The following is a 14754-nucleotide window of genomic DNA, read 5'->3' as shown; positions in this document are numbered from 1 at the left end:
CTAATAACAAAGTTGTCTTTGATTTTCCTATCTGGTCTCTCTCCTCCCTCCTTTGACAAATCAATTCACCTCATCTAATAATTTTTTTTATGCCCTTAACTTACAAAATAGTTAAACTGGTAATGTCAGTTCGAGCATTGTTTATAGTAATAATTTTGCATGATCATCTACTAAACCTCTATTTCTTCGACACAGGGTTGGTTTGCAACAAACAAGAATATGAAAAGCACAGACAATCAAAATCTAAGATAGCAAAACTATTTAAGAGATCTGTTTTTCTCTTGTTGAGCTCCGTAAGAGATAATATCTCTAATTAAACCAAAATTACATTTATAATTTATAGCTACTAACCCCAGTCATCTCCTCATAACATGTTAATATTGATTTTTTTTTCTCATTATATTTTTTGATGGGAGCTATGTTTAGGTTGAGGCTGTGGTCTGAGTCATCTCCCGAAGAGAGAATGGCGACACCCGAGAGAGTCATAACCACAAGAAGAAGATTCCCGTGTGTTTGGTATGCATGTGTTTTGTTCACATTCATCATTTTATAGGTCTCCATCCATCTCGTCCTTTATAGAAAATTAAGTGGCACTTGTGATTTCTCTGTGGGTTGACGACGACTATATAACACTCTTCTTATGGGGGTATGCAGCAGCATATATGCAGTTCGACTGTACGTGTTTGAGGAGTTAGTCTTAATATATAAACTGCTGTTTCAGTTAACAGTTATATAAGTTATTATATCTTTGGAGAAATAGTATATATTTATTTAAATTTAAAAAAGACAAATACAAAAATCTCACTACGTTGGGATAGGAGTAAAAAAGAACAGGTAACGAAAAATAAAACAAAAACAAAGAGGGAGAGGATTATTATTATTATTATTATTATTATTATTATTATTTGGAATGTATCAAAAACGATGGCTTCGATCCGTACGATGATAGGCGGGCTGCCACTTGACAAACACCCTCGCTAGCCAATTACTGACCAATCACCGCTCGACAACGTGTTTGCCAGGATACCACCCTGGTTTCTACAAAACTGCTCTTGACTCCCCCGCCCCGCCCCGCCCCGCCCCACCCAAACCAACCGCCTTCTCTCTCCCTCTCTCCCTTCTCTTAAATTGCTACTGCTCCCGTGTTTTTTGTTTCACTACCCAGAATCCTTCTTCGAATAGGTCCTGAGAAGGAGATCGATCGAGATGGGGAGGGGGAGGGTGCAGCTCAAACGGATCGAGAACAAGATCAATCGGCAGGTGACCTTCTCCAAGCGCCGATCGGGGCTGCTCAAGAAAGCCCACGAGATCTCCGTCCTCTGTGACGCCGACGTCGCCCTCATCATCTTCTCCACCAAGGGCAAGCTCTACGAGTACTCCACCGACGCCAGGTGCGTCCGCGCTTCCCTCGTTTTCTGCTTTTTAATCTCGAACCCTAGGGTAGATCTTCAGTTCGTAGTCTTTTCGAATGTAACTTCATGCTTGATGGACTGTGATTTAAATCATGCTTTCGTTACATCGTTTGATAAAGTTCCTTGTCTCGAATGTAACATCCATCGGATTTCATTTCGTTGCTTTGTGTTCTTTTTTGTACTCCCGACAAGAGATTAGGGTTTTTGTTTTTTTGGCCTCCTATACGGCTTTCTCAGATTTGAGTCTCGACCTGTTTGAGTCGAGTGGAATGTCTCTCCCGATCGAACAAGTTTGTCTCTTAGCTTAAAGGAGCCGCTACATTTCGGGTTATCTTAAAGAAGGGAGCCATCGCTATCGTGCACTGGGCGTGCACGTTTGAGAGGAAACCGTTCTTTCCTCTTTACTATTTCCGCCACGAAATGCCATTTCTTATTCTTTTCGATCTCCATCCTCTCATATTTGTAGCTTGGAGTAGATCTAGAGTTTTCTTTTCTCGGGTTTCCCTTCTGTACCTTCTCCGCTCCGTGATATGACCGCTGAGCATTTCCGAGGGCAGTCAACCGTGACTGTTGATGTTTTTCTAAGTTTTGAGATTAATTCTTTTTATGACGGATTTAGTCTTCCGTGCGATTCTTCTCAATGCTCTCATCGTGTTCAGCGGTTCATGTTCTCCAGAGGGAGTGCGTTGCTAGAAGCAATTCTATGGTTTGATTATTTACTGTTCCAAGCACCTATTCGTTTATCAATCACTTGGTAGCGATTCAAAACTTCTTCGTGTTCTCTCTCCACTCAACCTATATTCAAATTACATCTACTTTTCTGATGATCAGCCACTTGTTTCGATCTGTTTCTTTGTTGTTCTTTGCTTTAGCATAACCTCAGTTTCAAAAACAATTAGTTGCTAGGTTTAAGTTCGAGATCCTAATGATGCTGCAAGATTTAGTTCCGGTTCCAGCCATTCCATCCTTTTGTTGAAATGGATATCAAAGGCTTCGACTAGCAAAAACTCACGTCAATTACATGCTTTATCTCAATCATATTTATGGCACTTCGTTTGTAAATCTACTCCAAAAGAATGGACTTCTCTGCACCATTTCGATCCTGTAGTTCCTATTCGTTATCTATCATGATGGATGTAGATCTAGCCTTCTTCTTTTAGCATCTTCTATCCTTGTGATCGACCATTTAGAATATTAAGTTTGATATTTTCGTTTTCATTCACATGTCTACGTTGGTGTCTTTATTTCCCTGAACATAATTCTGGAAAATGTTGTCTTTACCTTCTGCATGTTCTCCTATAACTTCTAATCATTGGTTTTGAACCCAGACTTGCATTCTTCTTGAAGAAATTTTATTCGTCATTTAATTACTAGGCTCCAATAAATCTGTACATAGGGACATATAAAGTGAGTAAATTTTTACATGAGGAGCTGCTAGGATCTCAACTAATAGGTGTGTTATTTTGTCCATGAGATCCTAATGGGAAAAATGCAACATTGTGATTTTTCTATTGACCTATATTTTTTTGAAGAATTTGTTCACATGCTGACCTTTATGTGGGAGAATTTACGATATTCTGAACATGCATTATCTGTATATTAGGTTAAAGGACTACACTAAAAAGGAAAGATGTCACTAATAGATGACAGCTTATCACTTGTTTTCTCGTCATGACTTGTACCAACACTGCAATTAAATATTATATTAGCGAAGTAGGAAGTGCGTACAGGAAGAAGAATAAGAGAAACACAGAGTTATGCTAGTTCTTTAACAAAACAAGAATCGTCCCTCAAAAGATGCCAAGGAAGGGCAATTCTGGCGTTCTTCTTAAGAACCTGAGAATTCATGGGATGTGAGACGGGTAACGAAATTTCTTTTACCAAAATGATCATGCTCACAACGAAGCAACTGATACAAAATACAGTGGACCTTTTGTTACAATTTATATTTGTCCATTAGCTGCAGATTCAGTGGTGAAGCTATTGAGGTACGAAATAAACACTTTGAAGGAGCTAAAAGCAGAACTTAGTTTCTTGGTTATAGACGTGAATTAGAACTCCACTTTTGGGCTTAGCCTTGAAACTAATATAGGGGCTACGCTCAAGACTGCACATAAACCCAGAAAGTTGGCTGGGCATTAGATATATCCAGTCTATATTAATCAAACCCTAAAACATGCTGCAAGAATTTGTTAGATTGCGACTGCAGTAAATTGAGGTATCTATGCAATGGTATGTGGTGGTTTAAGTTAATTGAAAATATTGAAAAATTTCATGACACTGACGGCTGAATGTCTACGATCTCGTAGGTATCTAGAGAACTACAATATTTAGATATATTTTCTAGAATTTAATAGCTAATTCATATTAGACTATTTTTGCCTGGTCTAATTCTTATTATCCATATTGCTATGATTGTTTAAACAAAGTGTTATTAAGATAAATGAGGTTGATCGAAATCTCACAAGAAGGAAAAAGTTATCTGTGGGAGTCCTCATGTTTGGACTTGGAGCATATATGCTTGTACGACTCTCACAGCGAAAATGAGAGTGAAGTCTTGCTATTCTGGCTTCCACATTTAACGACATTGTATGGCTGTGATTAGGAGATTGCTTAACTTCACTATCTCAGCATTGATTGCAATAGTATATTAATTTACTTATGTCCCTGCTAGAATCTTGGTCTTCACTATCACAGCATTGATTACACTGGTGAATTATTTTCCTCTTTTCCTCTGATCTGGTCTTCATTAGTATATTCTTTAGTGGCATAAGATGGCTTAAAAGACTATTCAATGAGAGATAGAAGAAAATACATAAGACATATTTGGTGTTTGTCACATCTTTTTGAACCTCACATCAAATAATAACATTCATAATATTCTCAGATGTTTGAAGTTCTATAGCGATTTTGATATATATTTCTTCTTTCAATAGTTGCTACTATATAAGTGCATGATGATAAACTAAAGGTTACGATCATAATTGGCCCACAACAATTACAACTTTGTTTGATTGGCATAAGCAACCTAGTAATCTTATTGAAGATGACAAGCAGAAAGCTAAAGGAGCCAATCAAATATACCGCTAAAAAAGATTGAGATAATAAATGCAATATAGATTTATTTTTTTATTTTTCTAATCATCTTTCCTTTAAGAATGTAATTTGTTGACCCACAATTGTGCCCACGTAAAAGAACTGATTGTCTGTTATTTCCTAATTTTATTATGATCCCTAGATGGACTAGTTGGGGACAGATATTAGTAAAAAAAAAAAGAAAGAAGGGTCTTGTGGTCAATTCTTAAGAATAGATAACTCACTGTTCATGTTATTAAATATAACTTATATAATTAAGTTACGTGGTTAGATATGGTGGCATTAACAACATTGCAGACCCAGAACGTTTTCATTTATGGCAACAGAGATGTACGTTCCAATGAGGTTAGTCATAATTAGGACTAAATTACATGCATGATTTTGTTCGACATGGTTTAGCTGAGGAAGGGAACAAAATGATACATAAAACTCTCCTGAATCAGTGTTCTTTTGTTTCTCTCTCCATTAAGTCATATCCAATAGGAAAGAAACATACCCATTTCCTTAAATAAACTACGAACTTTATTTGTTGATCGTCGTCTTGAGTAGAATACTCTGACTTCTAACTCCTTTAATCCGTCCCTCTCAATGTTCTAGAGCTTGGTGCCCTATAAACCTTAGTGACATTCACTTGGTGTCCTTTCTTTCTCCTAAAGCGTAGATTATTAGAGCATGATCTCTCTGCAAATTTAATTGGAAATTCTCTTTTTGTTTTTGCTTCGTAGTTAGACAACTACCGATTTGAAAATTTTAATCGTAAATACATTTAACTTCAAATGTGTGCAAGAATGAGCAATTAAATTATTTAGTAAGAACTAGAAAAATTATTTAGTAAGATTTATACTGGTTCGATTGTTCTGACCTATATCTACTCCCGATTCCTTTTTTCATGAGGTTATCAGTTTTCACTACCAATCTTCTCAAATAGATGAAGATTAACTATTTTTGTTATAACTCTTTTTCTTTTTCATTCGCTTAGAACAAAACCTTCACACATCTCTTTTATAAGAAAATCTTATACCTTCCTTGGAAAGACTTCTAAACTCAAGGAGGAAGAGACTCAACACTTTACTAGAGAGTTTGCATACTTTCGATTATAAGTTTTCATTCTTTTTTCTTCTACATCAAGCAAGCATGAGTGAGATATTTATATGCCCCAAATGACTTCAAAAATATTGTCAAAAATTTAAATTCTCAGATTTTCAGGATATTGGCGATACCACCGCCTGATAGAGCCTAAGAACCAGGGCACTAGCAATATCATTGCCTGACACAACTTGGGAGACTGTGTTCTGACAATACCACCGCTTGATTGGGTGGTATTATCACTAACTCTGGTGGTACTATAGTCGGGTTTCTTAAAAAAGTACAATCCGTATTTTTCAGCTTATAGGCGATATCACTGTCTGGCCTGACGGTGCCACTGCTTGGCCCAACCTTAGGTCACTGAATTAATCTTCTACCAGGCCAAATTCAATCATAATTCAGGCCTAATGAGCTCTTAATCAAGTTGAAATGATTATACCCAAAACCAACTCAATTAGACTCTAAACTACTTCGATCAAAACTCAACAACTACAATCATGAAGCCTACGTTGTCCGATATGTCATCAGTTCATTCGGCATTTCATCCAAACTTCCAACGCATCATCCTTTTTTTCGGTATATTGCGCGATCCATTGACATATTGACCTCCCGCAATATCTGATCTTCTTGACGTAATGCTCGAACCTTCTGGCCCGATGCCCGATCTCTAACATGATACTCCGACCTAATGTCTAATTCTCCTGCTTCAATGATTTACCTTTTCATGATCGAAGTTTCTCCTACGTCACTTATATTAAACACTTATTTATTCATAAATTCATCGTCAAAATCCGATATTCAACGACCCCAAATACTAATACTCAAAAAGATATCGTGAATTGCATCATAGATTCTTCACTAAATTTTAATGCATAGTCAAACGCTAGTCCAATTAGAAGGTGACCAACATTGATTGCACATCTAACGCGTCATTTGGAATCCTCTGTTTTGATTCGCAGATCTTTGTACCGTTGGAATCAATACAATCGATTCAGGAGATATATTGAAGATGCCATATGAAGATTAACTTGAATCTCCTGTTCGCATAAGATATTGGTGGAATATTATAATACCACAATAATGATCAATCATGTTGGGCCAGTGTCCATTTTTCTATTTTATATTCAATGTCGGGTCTTTGTTACACTTTTTATTATAATTAATCTGATTGCATGCGATACATTGAGGAACTTTTTTCTGATTAGGTTTCCTAACCATTTTTTCTGGTTATAAAGGGTCTACAAGAATTCAGCTTGATAAAGGAGCTTCTTTGTACTGACCCAAAATAATCCCAGTACAATTGAAACTCTTTTCTTTTAGAGGAGTATGATTTCTTGCCCTTATTTAACTATACCTGAGCAACCCAATTATTAAAGAAATGGAAAGAAATATCACTTGTGATTTAAAATATCCTTAAAGGCCTCTCGCATATTTGTTCTAGAGAAATATACATAAAACATGTTTAATTTCCATTTAAATAGTAGAAGGACTTCACAATCCATAATGTTCTGCATTTTGGGATCAGCTTGCATTCATCATTTTCTTCTATTGAATTTTGTGCAGGAGACATCCTTATTTAGTATTTTTTTTTTTGTCTCTATCCCTTCTTATTCTAATTCATATATCTCATCTAATCACCATATCTATAAGTCACATCTGAACATATTTATATTTTCTATAAAATTCTGCTTTATCTGATCTTCTACTAGGGGGTTATAATTAATTGTTTTTATATGAATATACCTCTTATTCTATCTTCTACAGTAATCTCACATCTAGTTTAATATAATCATTTCATCTGTACTAACTTTTCCTATATGTTATTTTTCAATTGTCTAACACTTTAGTTGATAAGCATGAGTGATATTTATACATTGTATTCTTGTCATATAAAAGAATAATACGATCACATCTCACATTGATGCCACTATTAAATTTAATCATATGACTTATTGTCCGAATAATATTTGTTACCAATTTGTAATTCCTTTTCGATGGTAAATGAAAGCAATCTAAAGCTTCAACTCTCATCAAGAAATCTGATATTATTCATAAAGAACATATACCATAGGATTTCCATTGAGTATGAATAAATTTGTCCATCATCAATGTTTAATGATAAGAAATTCAAATTTATCTTTGGAATAAACTTATGGCTATAAAGAATTCATTAAATGCATTTTTCTATATCCTTAACACTAACTATTGTATCATAGTCATATTGTAATACAGTAGTATAATTATTAAATGTTATTTATCATTTCCAGATTGGTCATTATAAATCTCTAAGAACTTAGTCATATTTTTTTCTAAATTAACAAAAAATCATATGAGAATCTTAATTTTCTTTTTATACAATTACACTAACTTAATGAATAAATAGCTTATATGGTAGTTCTTCCAACTATGCACTAAAGTAATTCTTCAAAGTTCTCATCTTATAGCTTGTCTTCCTTAAGATGTCATTAAGTTCATAGAACAAGTAGCAATAAGTTTATATTACATTTAAATTCAATTTCATAATGATACATTTAATCATTTTTATGTTTAATCCACCATGCATAAATAAATATCTCCTGTTCCCATTCATATGCCATGTTAAGGTAATTCAATTTCAAATTACTGAGTTCTCAAGGAACCTGATGCTTGGAGAATTGCGACAATTGTCACGATTTGGTTGCACATTTTGATATTTCAATTAGGTCCTGTTGTTTATCTGACTTAAAGATTTGAAACTACAAAAAATAGATACTTCAAATACTTATTTGCTTATACCATGTATGTGCCGGAACATGTTCTTTCTGGATATCTTCCAGTATTATTGGGATTTTTCGGAAAAAAATGTTTGAATACATATGTATCATAAATTTTGTTTATGATAGAGGATGTTATATGCACGAATGGTACCTATGTCAATTGCCAAATGCTGTTTGTTTATTAAGACTGCTAGAATGGATACGCTTTTGACTTATTATGGATATGAGAAATCACCTTAACTTATTTTATATATGTGAATACCTTTAGTGCATGGTTTTTATGCAGTTTAAAAATGTTGTATATATGCAATAACACAATATCTAAGTGTGTGCGTTTGTGTGTACAAATGATGATCCTAAATTGTTTAAACTATGCAAGATCTTACTATAAATTTGTGATAATATCAAATATATTGATTAATTTTGAAAAGTGACTGATGTATATTGGACATCATTCTCTTTCATAAGTTGTAATTAATCATGACTATTTGCTAAGAAAGTTATATTTCTGCAGTATGGAAAAAATTCTTGAACGATATGAACAGTACTCTTATGCTGAAAAAGCACTCGTCTCATCAGATCTTGAATCTCAGGTCAGTGAAGTCATTGCTCATTTATGCATCATATGTAACTCATGCACCTCTAAACCATTTATTGTTACGTGTTCCTATCTGTGTTTCATTACCTCTTTCACATATTTGTAGGGATATCTAATTGTGTTTTAACAGTAATGGGGGTCCACTAATAATGTGAAAGAGGTCATGTTTGGTATTATTCCAACGAGTTCAAATGATGCTATACTAAAATTCTTTATCATTTCTTGCTACTACCACCTTTGAAAAAACAGTTGAATTCAGTCATCCCACAGGTCTAGATAACTTAGGCTTTGGTGCATACTTGGCAAACTTAGTTATCTTGACAAGGAAATGAAATTAATAATTAAAGAAAATTAAATCCCTGAGTTTGGTTTGCATTCAGCTATTTGGTCAATCTAGACAATAAAAGGTATTGATGTTGACTGTGGGAGATTCAATAATAATATTCTAGGGAGTAATTATGCTAAGCTCGATGAAGCCTGCCCATGCTCAAACTTAGCTTGAAAGTAATTATGAGTCCAAAATAAGACAGTTTGGATGATTGAACCTCGTTAGAGTCAATTTAAACAAATTAGGGTACGTTAATATCAAGAGGCCGGAAGAGTCAAATCAATTATGTCTATTTCATGCCTAATTGAGACTCATTGTAACTATCAACTGAACTCACTATTCGAAGCTTCTATATACATAAATACATTGTTGGAAAGTATACAAGATAGATTGTTTTCCAAGACTAGAAAAACATTTGTTGAAACCAGTATAGTGATGCTGTTCAAACTCAGATTTTTTAAATTTCAACTGAGCTTAATCGAGCTTGAAACTGCATCCGGCTAGAGACATGAATAGCCTGGTACAATCACCATCCTTATAGCATACTGATGATTCATCATATAGAAGCAAGTCCTATTAGAGGGAAAGGACTGTCCAAATCAGTCCAGTCTATTAAAATTGGATTGACTGACTTTATTGGATTAGAAGATGAGGCAGAAACATGGATGTAGAAATGAAGAACTAGATTCATCAAATTGAAGGCCTCCATCAAAATCAGTAAACAGCAAAGCATTCAGGCTCCAATGTACTTACCATGTAAAAGGCACACAAAATTATATTGCCTAAGATGTTCAAAATGACAGCATCAACAGCTCATGGAGAGATGAGTATAATATGGTATGGTTTTATGTAAAGAATGAAGATGTTGTATTCTTAAACAAAATGAGCTCACAAAATGTCTACCTAGAAAACTTTCAAGATACATTATCAGGTATAATATGTTGAGAAAAAAATTGAATTGGAGGAGACATGATACGATTTAATCCTTTTGTTTAATATGTGGAGCAAAACAAGATAATGGAAGGGAACAATGGACAGACAAAATGAATGTGAACTCTCTAGTGGAGTCCTTGATATCTTATTATTGAGAAGAATCCTTTCATGAGTATGCGATTTGCATTCTTGTTCACTTGATCAACTGTAGTGTGTTTTTTGTGCCTGGAGTGCTGCTCCAATCAAAGACTTTTTTTTTTCTCAGGACACCAAAACATTTTTGTAGTTAACCTGTATTATCTAGAAAGCATTCTTCCTTTTATCCTTTAGAGTATATGCAAGAGTGTAAATTGCATTTTATTTTTCTTACACATTTGCATCATCAACTTGCATAATCATTTGTTTCTGATACAGCTAAGGACTTAGATGTCTTCTGATATTAGTGTGAATACAAAAGGCTTTTAGACTAGTTATATGAAGTATTTCGGTGCCTAGGACTTGATACACAATTCCGTTAAATTGCTGCATCATTCTGTGGTATCTACTCTGTGAGTGTCTTGGTAGAACAGTTATATGAAGTATTTGGGTGAATAGGACTTGATACACAATTCGGTTAAATTGCTGCATCATTTTGTGGTATCTACTCTGTGAGTGTCTTGGTAGAACAGATTAAGAACAATAAATCTCAAGCAACAAGCAAATTGTAAACCACTAACATTTTGTTGGACACTGCACAGGGCAACTGGTGTCAAGAGTACAGCAAGCTTAAGGCTAAGGTTGAGGTTTTAAGCAAAAGTCAAAGGTGATTGATAATGATTAAAAACAAGAGTTCTAATCAGAAAATGATCACAATTAAAGAGCTGCATACCATGTGATATACCAATGACTTATTACAATTCCTTCAGGTATCTAATGGGAGAACAACTGGACTCCTTGAATCTTAAAGAATTGCAACAACTGGAGAATCAGCTTGAAAATTCTCTGAAGCTTATTAGGTCAAGAAAGGTAAAACCTCATAATTTTTGCTAATCTCAGGTATATTTATTAGATAAGATATATGCTCTACGAATGATGTATTAATGCCTTTTATTCATGGTACAGAACCAAGTGTTATCTGACTCCATTGCTGAGCTTGAAAGAAAGGTAAAAGAACTGCAACCATGCTTGATTTTGTCCATAATTATTACCTTGTTGTCGTCCTTATGCATATAAGCTTATCTAGTGGCCTAAAAGCTAATCATATTTGATACATTGTGGTCTGATTCTGGTGATGAGCATCATTAGCATTGTTTCTGACCAAATAGTTATCCTGCTTGTAGTTTCAATTTATCGCCAATAATTACCGTGTTTAAGAAGATGAAGCACAGGGCAACAACTAAACATGTAAATCTGAGTATTCAGTTGTTAAAATTAGATATATGGTAAAGTATAAAACATTTAGCTTTTAGTCCATAATGCATGTCTAATATGGATTGATGTGACATGATACGAATGATCCAATACAGTAAGTTCTTTCAGCAAACCTTGACATTCATTTAAAGGGTAACATATATAGTCATAAACAATAACAAATATTTACAGCCTAGATTACCTAGAATTTCTTGTTTTTTCAATTTGATGAAATGATTAAGCATGACGTGAGGCTCTATAATCTATACGAACGATAATAAGTTATTGGCCAAATCAAGCTCTTCTTCATCTGCATTAAGGGTGACATCTTCTGGTAGCCTTGCAGGAGCTACTTGATAACTAGCTTAGGATATCTTCAGAGAACAAATTGATCTTGTCCAGTAAAAATCGACAGAGGCACCTATTTCCATCTTTCTAAAACAGAATGATTGCAGAGTAAGTTCAAACGATCTCATAGGTGGTCCAGCTTACATGCACAAATAAATATACTTCATTCTAAATTATATACTCGTATCCTTTCTTTTAAGAAAGGGATCTATAGTTCTATTACCCAATTTTCCTTTTGAAGTTTTACAGACAAGTGATTAATAATTACAGCATATGGTCACCGGAAGCATATTATTTCTGTGCTCAATTTACCTGTTAGAATATTAGCATGCTAGAGTTGCATTTGGCTATGAATTGTCAACTTAATTTGTTAATCCTACGAATCAAAGCTTCTTTTTACTAAACATGATGAGACCATTTGTCTCATAGTCTAGTGAAGCAAACTAAAGAACCTTGCCTGAATGCAAACAGATAAAAGTTGGTTTTGCCTATAGATGATACCAACATTTGAAGTTCTCTTTGGTGCTTTCATTTACCGTGCATGATGATTTAGTATATTCCTTTTTTTTTTTTTCTTTTTCCCCTCTTTTTCAAGCTAACTCCCATAGAATTTCCATGCTTTAAATCCATGACATCATTCCTTTTCTTACGTATAGGAGAAGACACTGCAAGAGGAAAACAAGAATTTGGAGAAGCAGGTAAGTGTATTGTCTGTTGCCCAAGTAAATTCATCTCCTCTACACTGTAATCACCTATATCGTGATCCGAAACAGATAATGGAGAAGCAGAAGGCCAAGGTTCTCACGCAAAATGCACTCTGGGAACAAGCCCAAACAAAGTCCTTGTCACCGCTCTTGTTAATAACCGATGCTCCTCCTCCTCCTCCTCCAAATATCGGGTATTGACTGACAACTACACAAGCTTGCCATCCTATATATATCGGAAATAGTGGTTTAGGCATTGCTGCCAATGGTTTACCATATTCATCAGATTCGTCCAAGTAAAACAAAGACATGCATAATTTGTGTAATTGATTTTACACTTGTGATATCATTATATTTATTAATCATTTGAAATCACGTCGATTGGCATGTCAGCTATAGCTGTCTTCTGCTAAAATGAGTAAATTATGATGAAGTCATCTGGTATTGAGATCATCACCCCCATATTTCTAAGACAGTTTGATCCTGTGACGCAGATGTTACCAAGGAAGGGCAGCCGTGGGCGCCGAAGAAGCTGCTGCACAACAACCTCAGGTACGGATCAGCAACAGCTTGTTGCCGCCATGGATGCTCAGCCATTTGAACGGCTAAGTGTGGCATGTCGTCCGCCCACGCATCCGCCGATTAAGACAATGCTGCTATGATGCGAGACGCGGTGTTCCAGCAGTGCGAGTCTCGTCCTGGTATGTCTGTCGAGGTACTTTTGCGTCGGCATCCGTTAGTATCTCCAATTAAGTCATTGGGACCTTAAAAAACCTACCTACCTACCATCATCTGTAAATTATTCTTTGTGCCAGTCTATTTATGATACAACAACAAGCTCTTTAATTTATTGCCACTCAACAACAAGCTCTAGTTAAATTTATTTGTTTTAACATAGTAAAGCAATTCATCATACACAACTGGCTTTCACCAATATAAACCTCATTACATCACATGCCTGGTTCAACAATTCTAACAAATCTGAAGGCAGCAGCAAGTCTCTATAATACTATTTTAGACTACTATGCAAACAGCAAACCTTGTTACTTGCCGTCTCCGTTTTGATTCCAGTAGGATCGATGGTGTTGTGGCATCAGCAGCTTCTATCTTAATTTAAAGTTTTCGATTCTTTTAGGAGGGAAAAAAAGAAGAAGGGAAAACTAAGTGAAGAAAATAAACGACAAATAACATTTTATTATAAGGCTAATATAATTATAGATATTATCTTACAGTCATCAATGCTAAATAAGATACAGGAGCCACTTTGAAGGGATTTATAAGAGAAGGAGAAATAGGTCCTACTGGAAGCATATTCGAGAAGATATTTTCTTGTAAATTTACCTTACCAGTAAATTGACAAGAAGAAAAAGAGCTTCATATTATGTATGCAGTTTCATGGAAACATAATATGGATTTGCCCTCGATATTATGCGGAAAGAAGGCATAATATAATAGAGAGCAAATCCAAGCGCTTGGATTTCAGTTTGATGGAAGCAGCAACTCATGACAAGCGCTACCACCAGTTTCGTTTCATGTGCCATGCGAGGCTGCGTGACCCTACCAGTATACCTCTTTGGTGATCTGTGTCGTGCAACCCACAGCTAAACTAAACTAGCCGTATTCTAAGTTAAATCGATATTAATAAAATGATTAATTATAATATTTATTTTAAAAATTCAACATAATTTTTTTCATAGGTCTACTAGTTTGGATACTCTAAGAAATGAATTCGATCAATATCTTTACTAACTAACTAAACTAACATTATTAAATAAAAATATTAAACTATGGATCTTTGATAAGTGAGGGAGATTGGTACACCATCTTACTAATATTTTACATGTAAAATGTTTAACTCTTGATAAATGAGTTTAATATATATATATATATATATATATATATATATATATATATATTATTTTTTAAGATTTAAATTTTTATTTGATAAAATTTTTGAGGATGTCTAAAGGATTTCGATGTTTATTAAGTAAGATGTCGAGTTTCCATCTTATCTACATCACTTATCATTTATGAAAAAAAAAATACTATCCCTAAATTATTGATCCGGTAATCCCAAGATTGGTGGTACTCAAAATCAACCTTC

At 34.6% G+C, this 14754-nt stretch overlaps 1 protein-coding gene across 1 annotated transcript; it reads left to right on the top strand.

Moving 5' to 3' along the window:
• The first annotated feature begins 1082 nt into the window (after positions 1-1082).
• On the top strand, positions 1083-13496 carry LOC135679800 (truncated transcription factor CAULIFLOWER A-like). Its single transcript, XM_065193781.1, has 8 exons — positions 1083-1391; positions 8865-8943; positions 10947-11011; positions 11115-11214; positions 11311-11352; positions 12603-12644; positions 12720-12844; positions 13145-13496. Exons 1-8 carry the CDS (start codon positions 1207-1209, stop codon positions 13257-13259), a joined length of 753 nt encoding a protein of 250 aa, XP_065049853.1. The 5' UTR covers positions 1083-1206; the 3' UTR covers positions 13260-13496.
• Positions 13497-14754: the final 1258 nt, after the last annotated feature.

The sequence above is a fragment of the Musa acuminata genome, chromosome BXJ1-7 (genome assembly GCF_036884655.1).
Source record: "Musa acuminata AAA Group cultivar baxijiao chromosome BXJ1-7, Cavendish_Baxijiao_AAA, whole genome shotgun sequence".
In the NCBI taxonomy this organism is placed as follows: domain Eukaryota; kingdom Viridiplantae; phylum Streptophyta; class Magnoliopsida; order Zingiberales; family Musaceae; genus Musa; species Musa acuminata.
This window is presented reverse-complemented; position numbering and strand designations above follow the sequence as displayed.

Excerpts from the sequence above, each read along its gene's own strand:
- LOC135679800 (XM_065193781.1), top strand. The coding sequence starts at position 1,207 with ATGGGGAGGGGGAGGGTGCAGCTCAAACGGATCGAGAACAAGATCAAT. Across the intron at positions 1,392-8,864 it reads GAGTACTCCACCGACGCCAG|TATGGAAAAAATTCTTGAAC; the intron begins GTGCGTCCGCGC and ends ATATTTCTGCAG. Across the intron at positions 11,215-11,310 it reads AGCTTATTAGGTCAAGAAAG|AACCAAGTGTTATCTGACTC; the intron begins GTAAAACCTCAT and ends TTCATGGTACAG.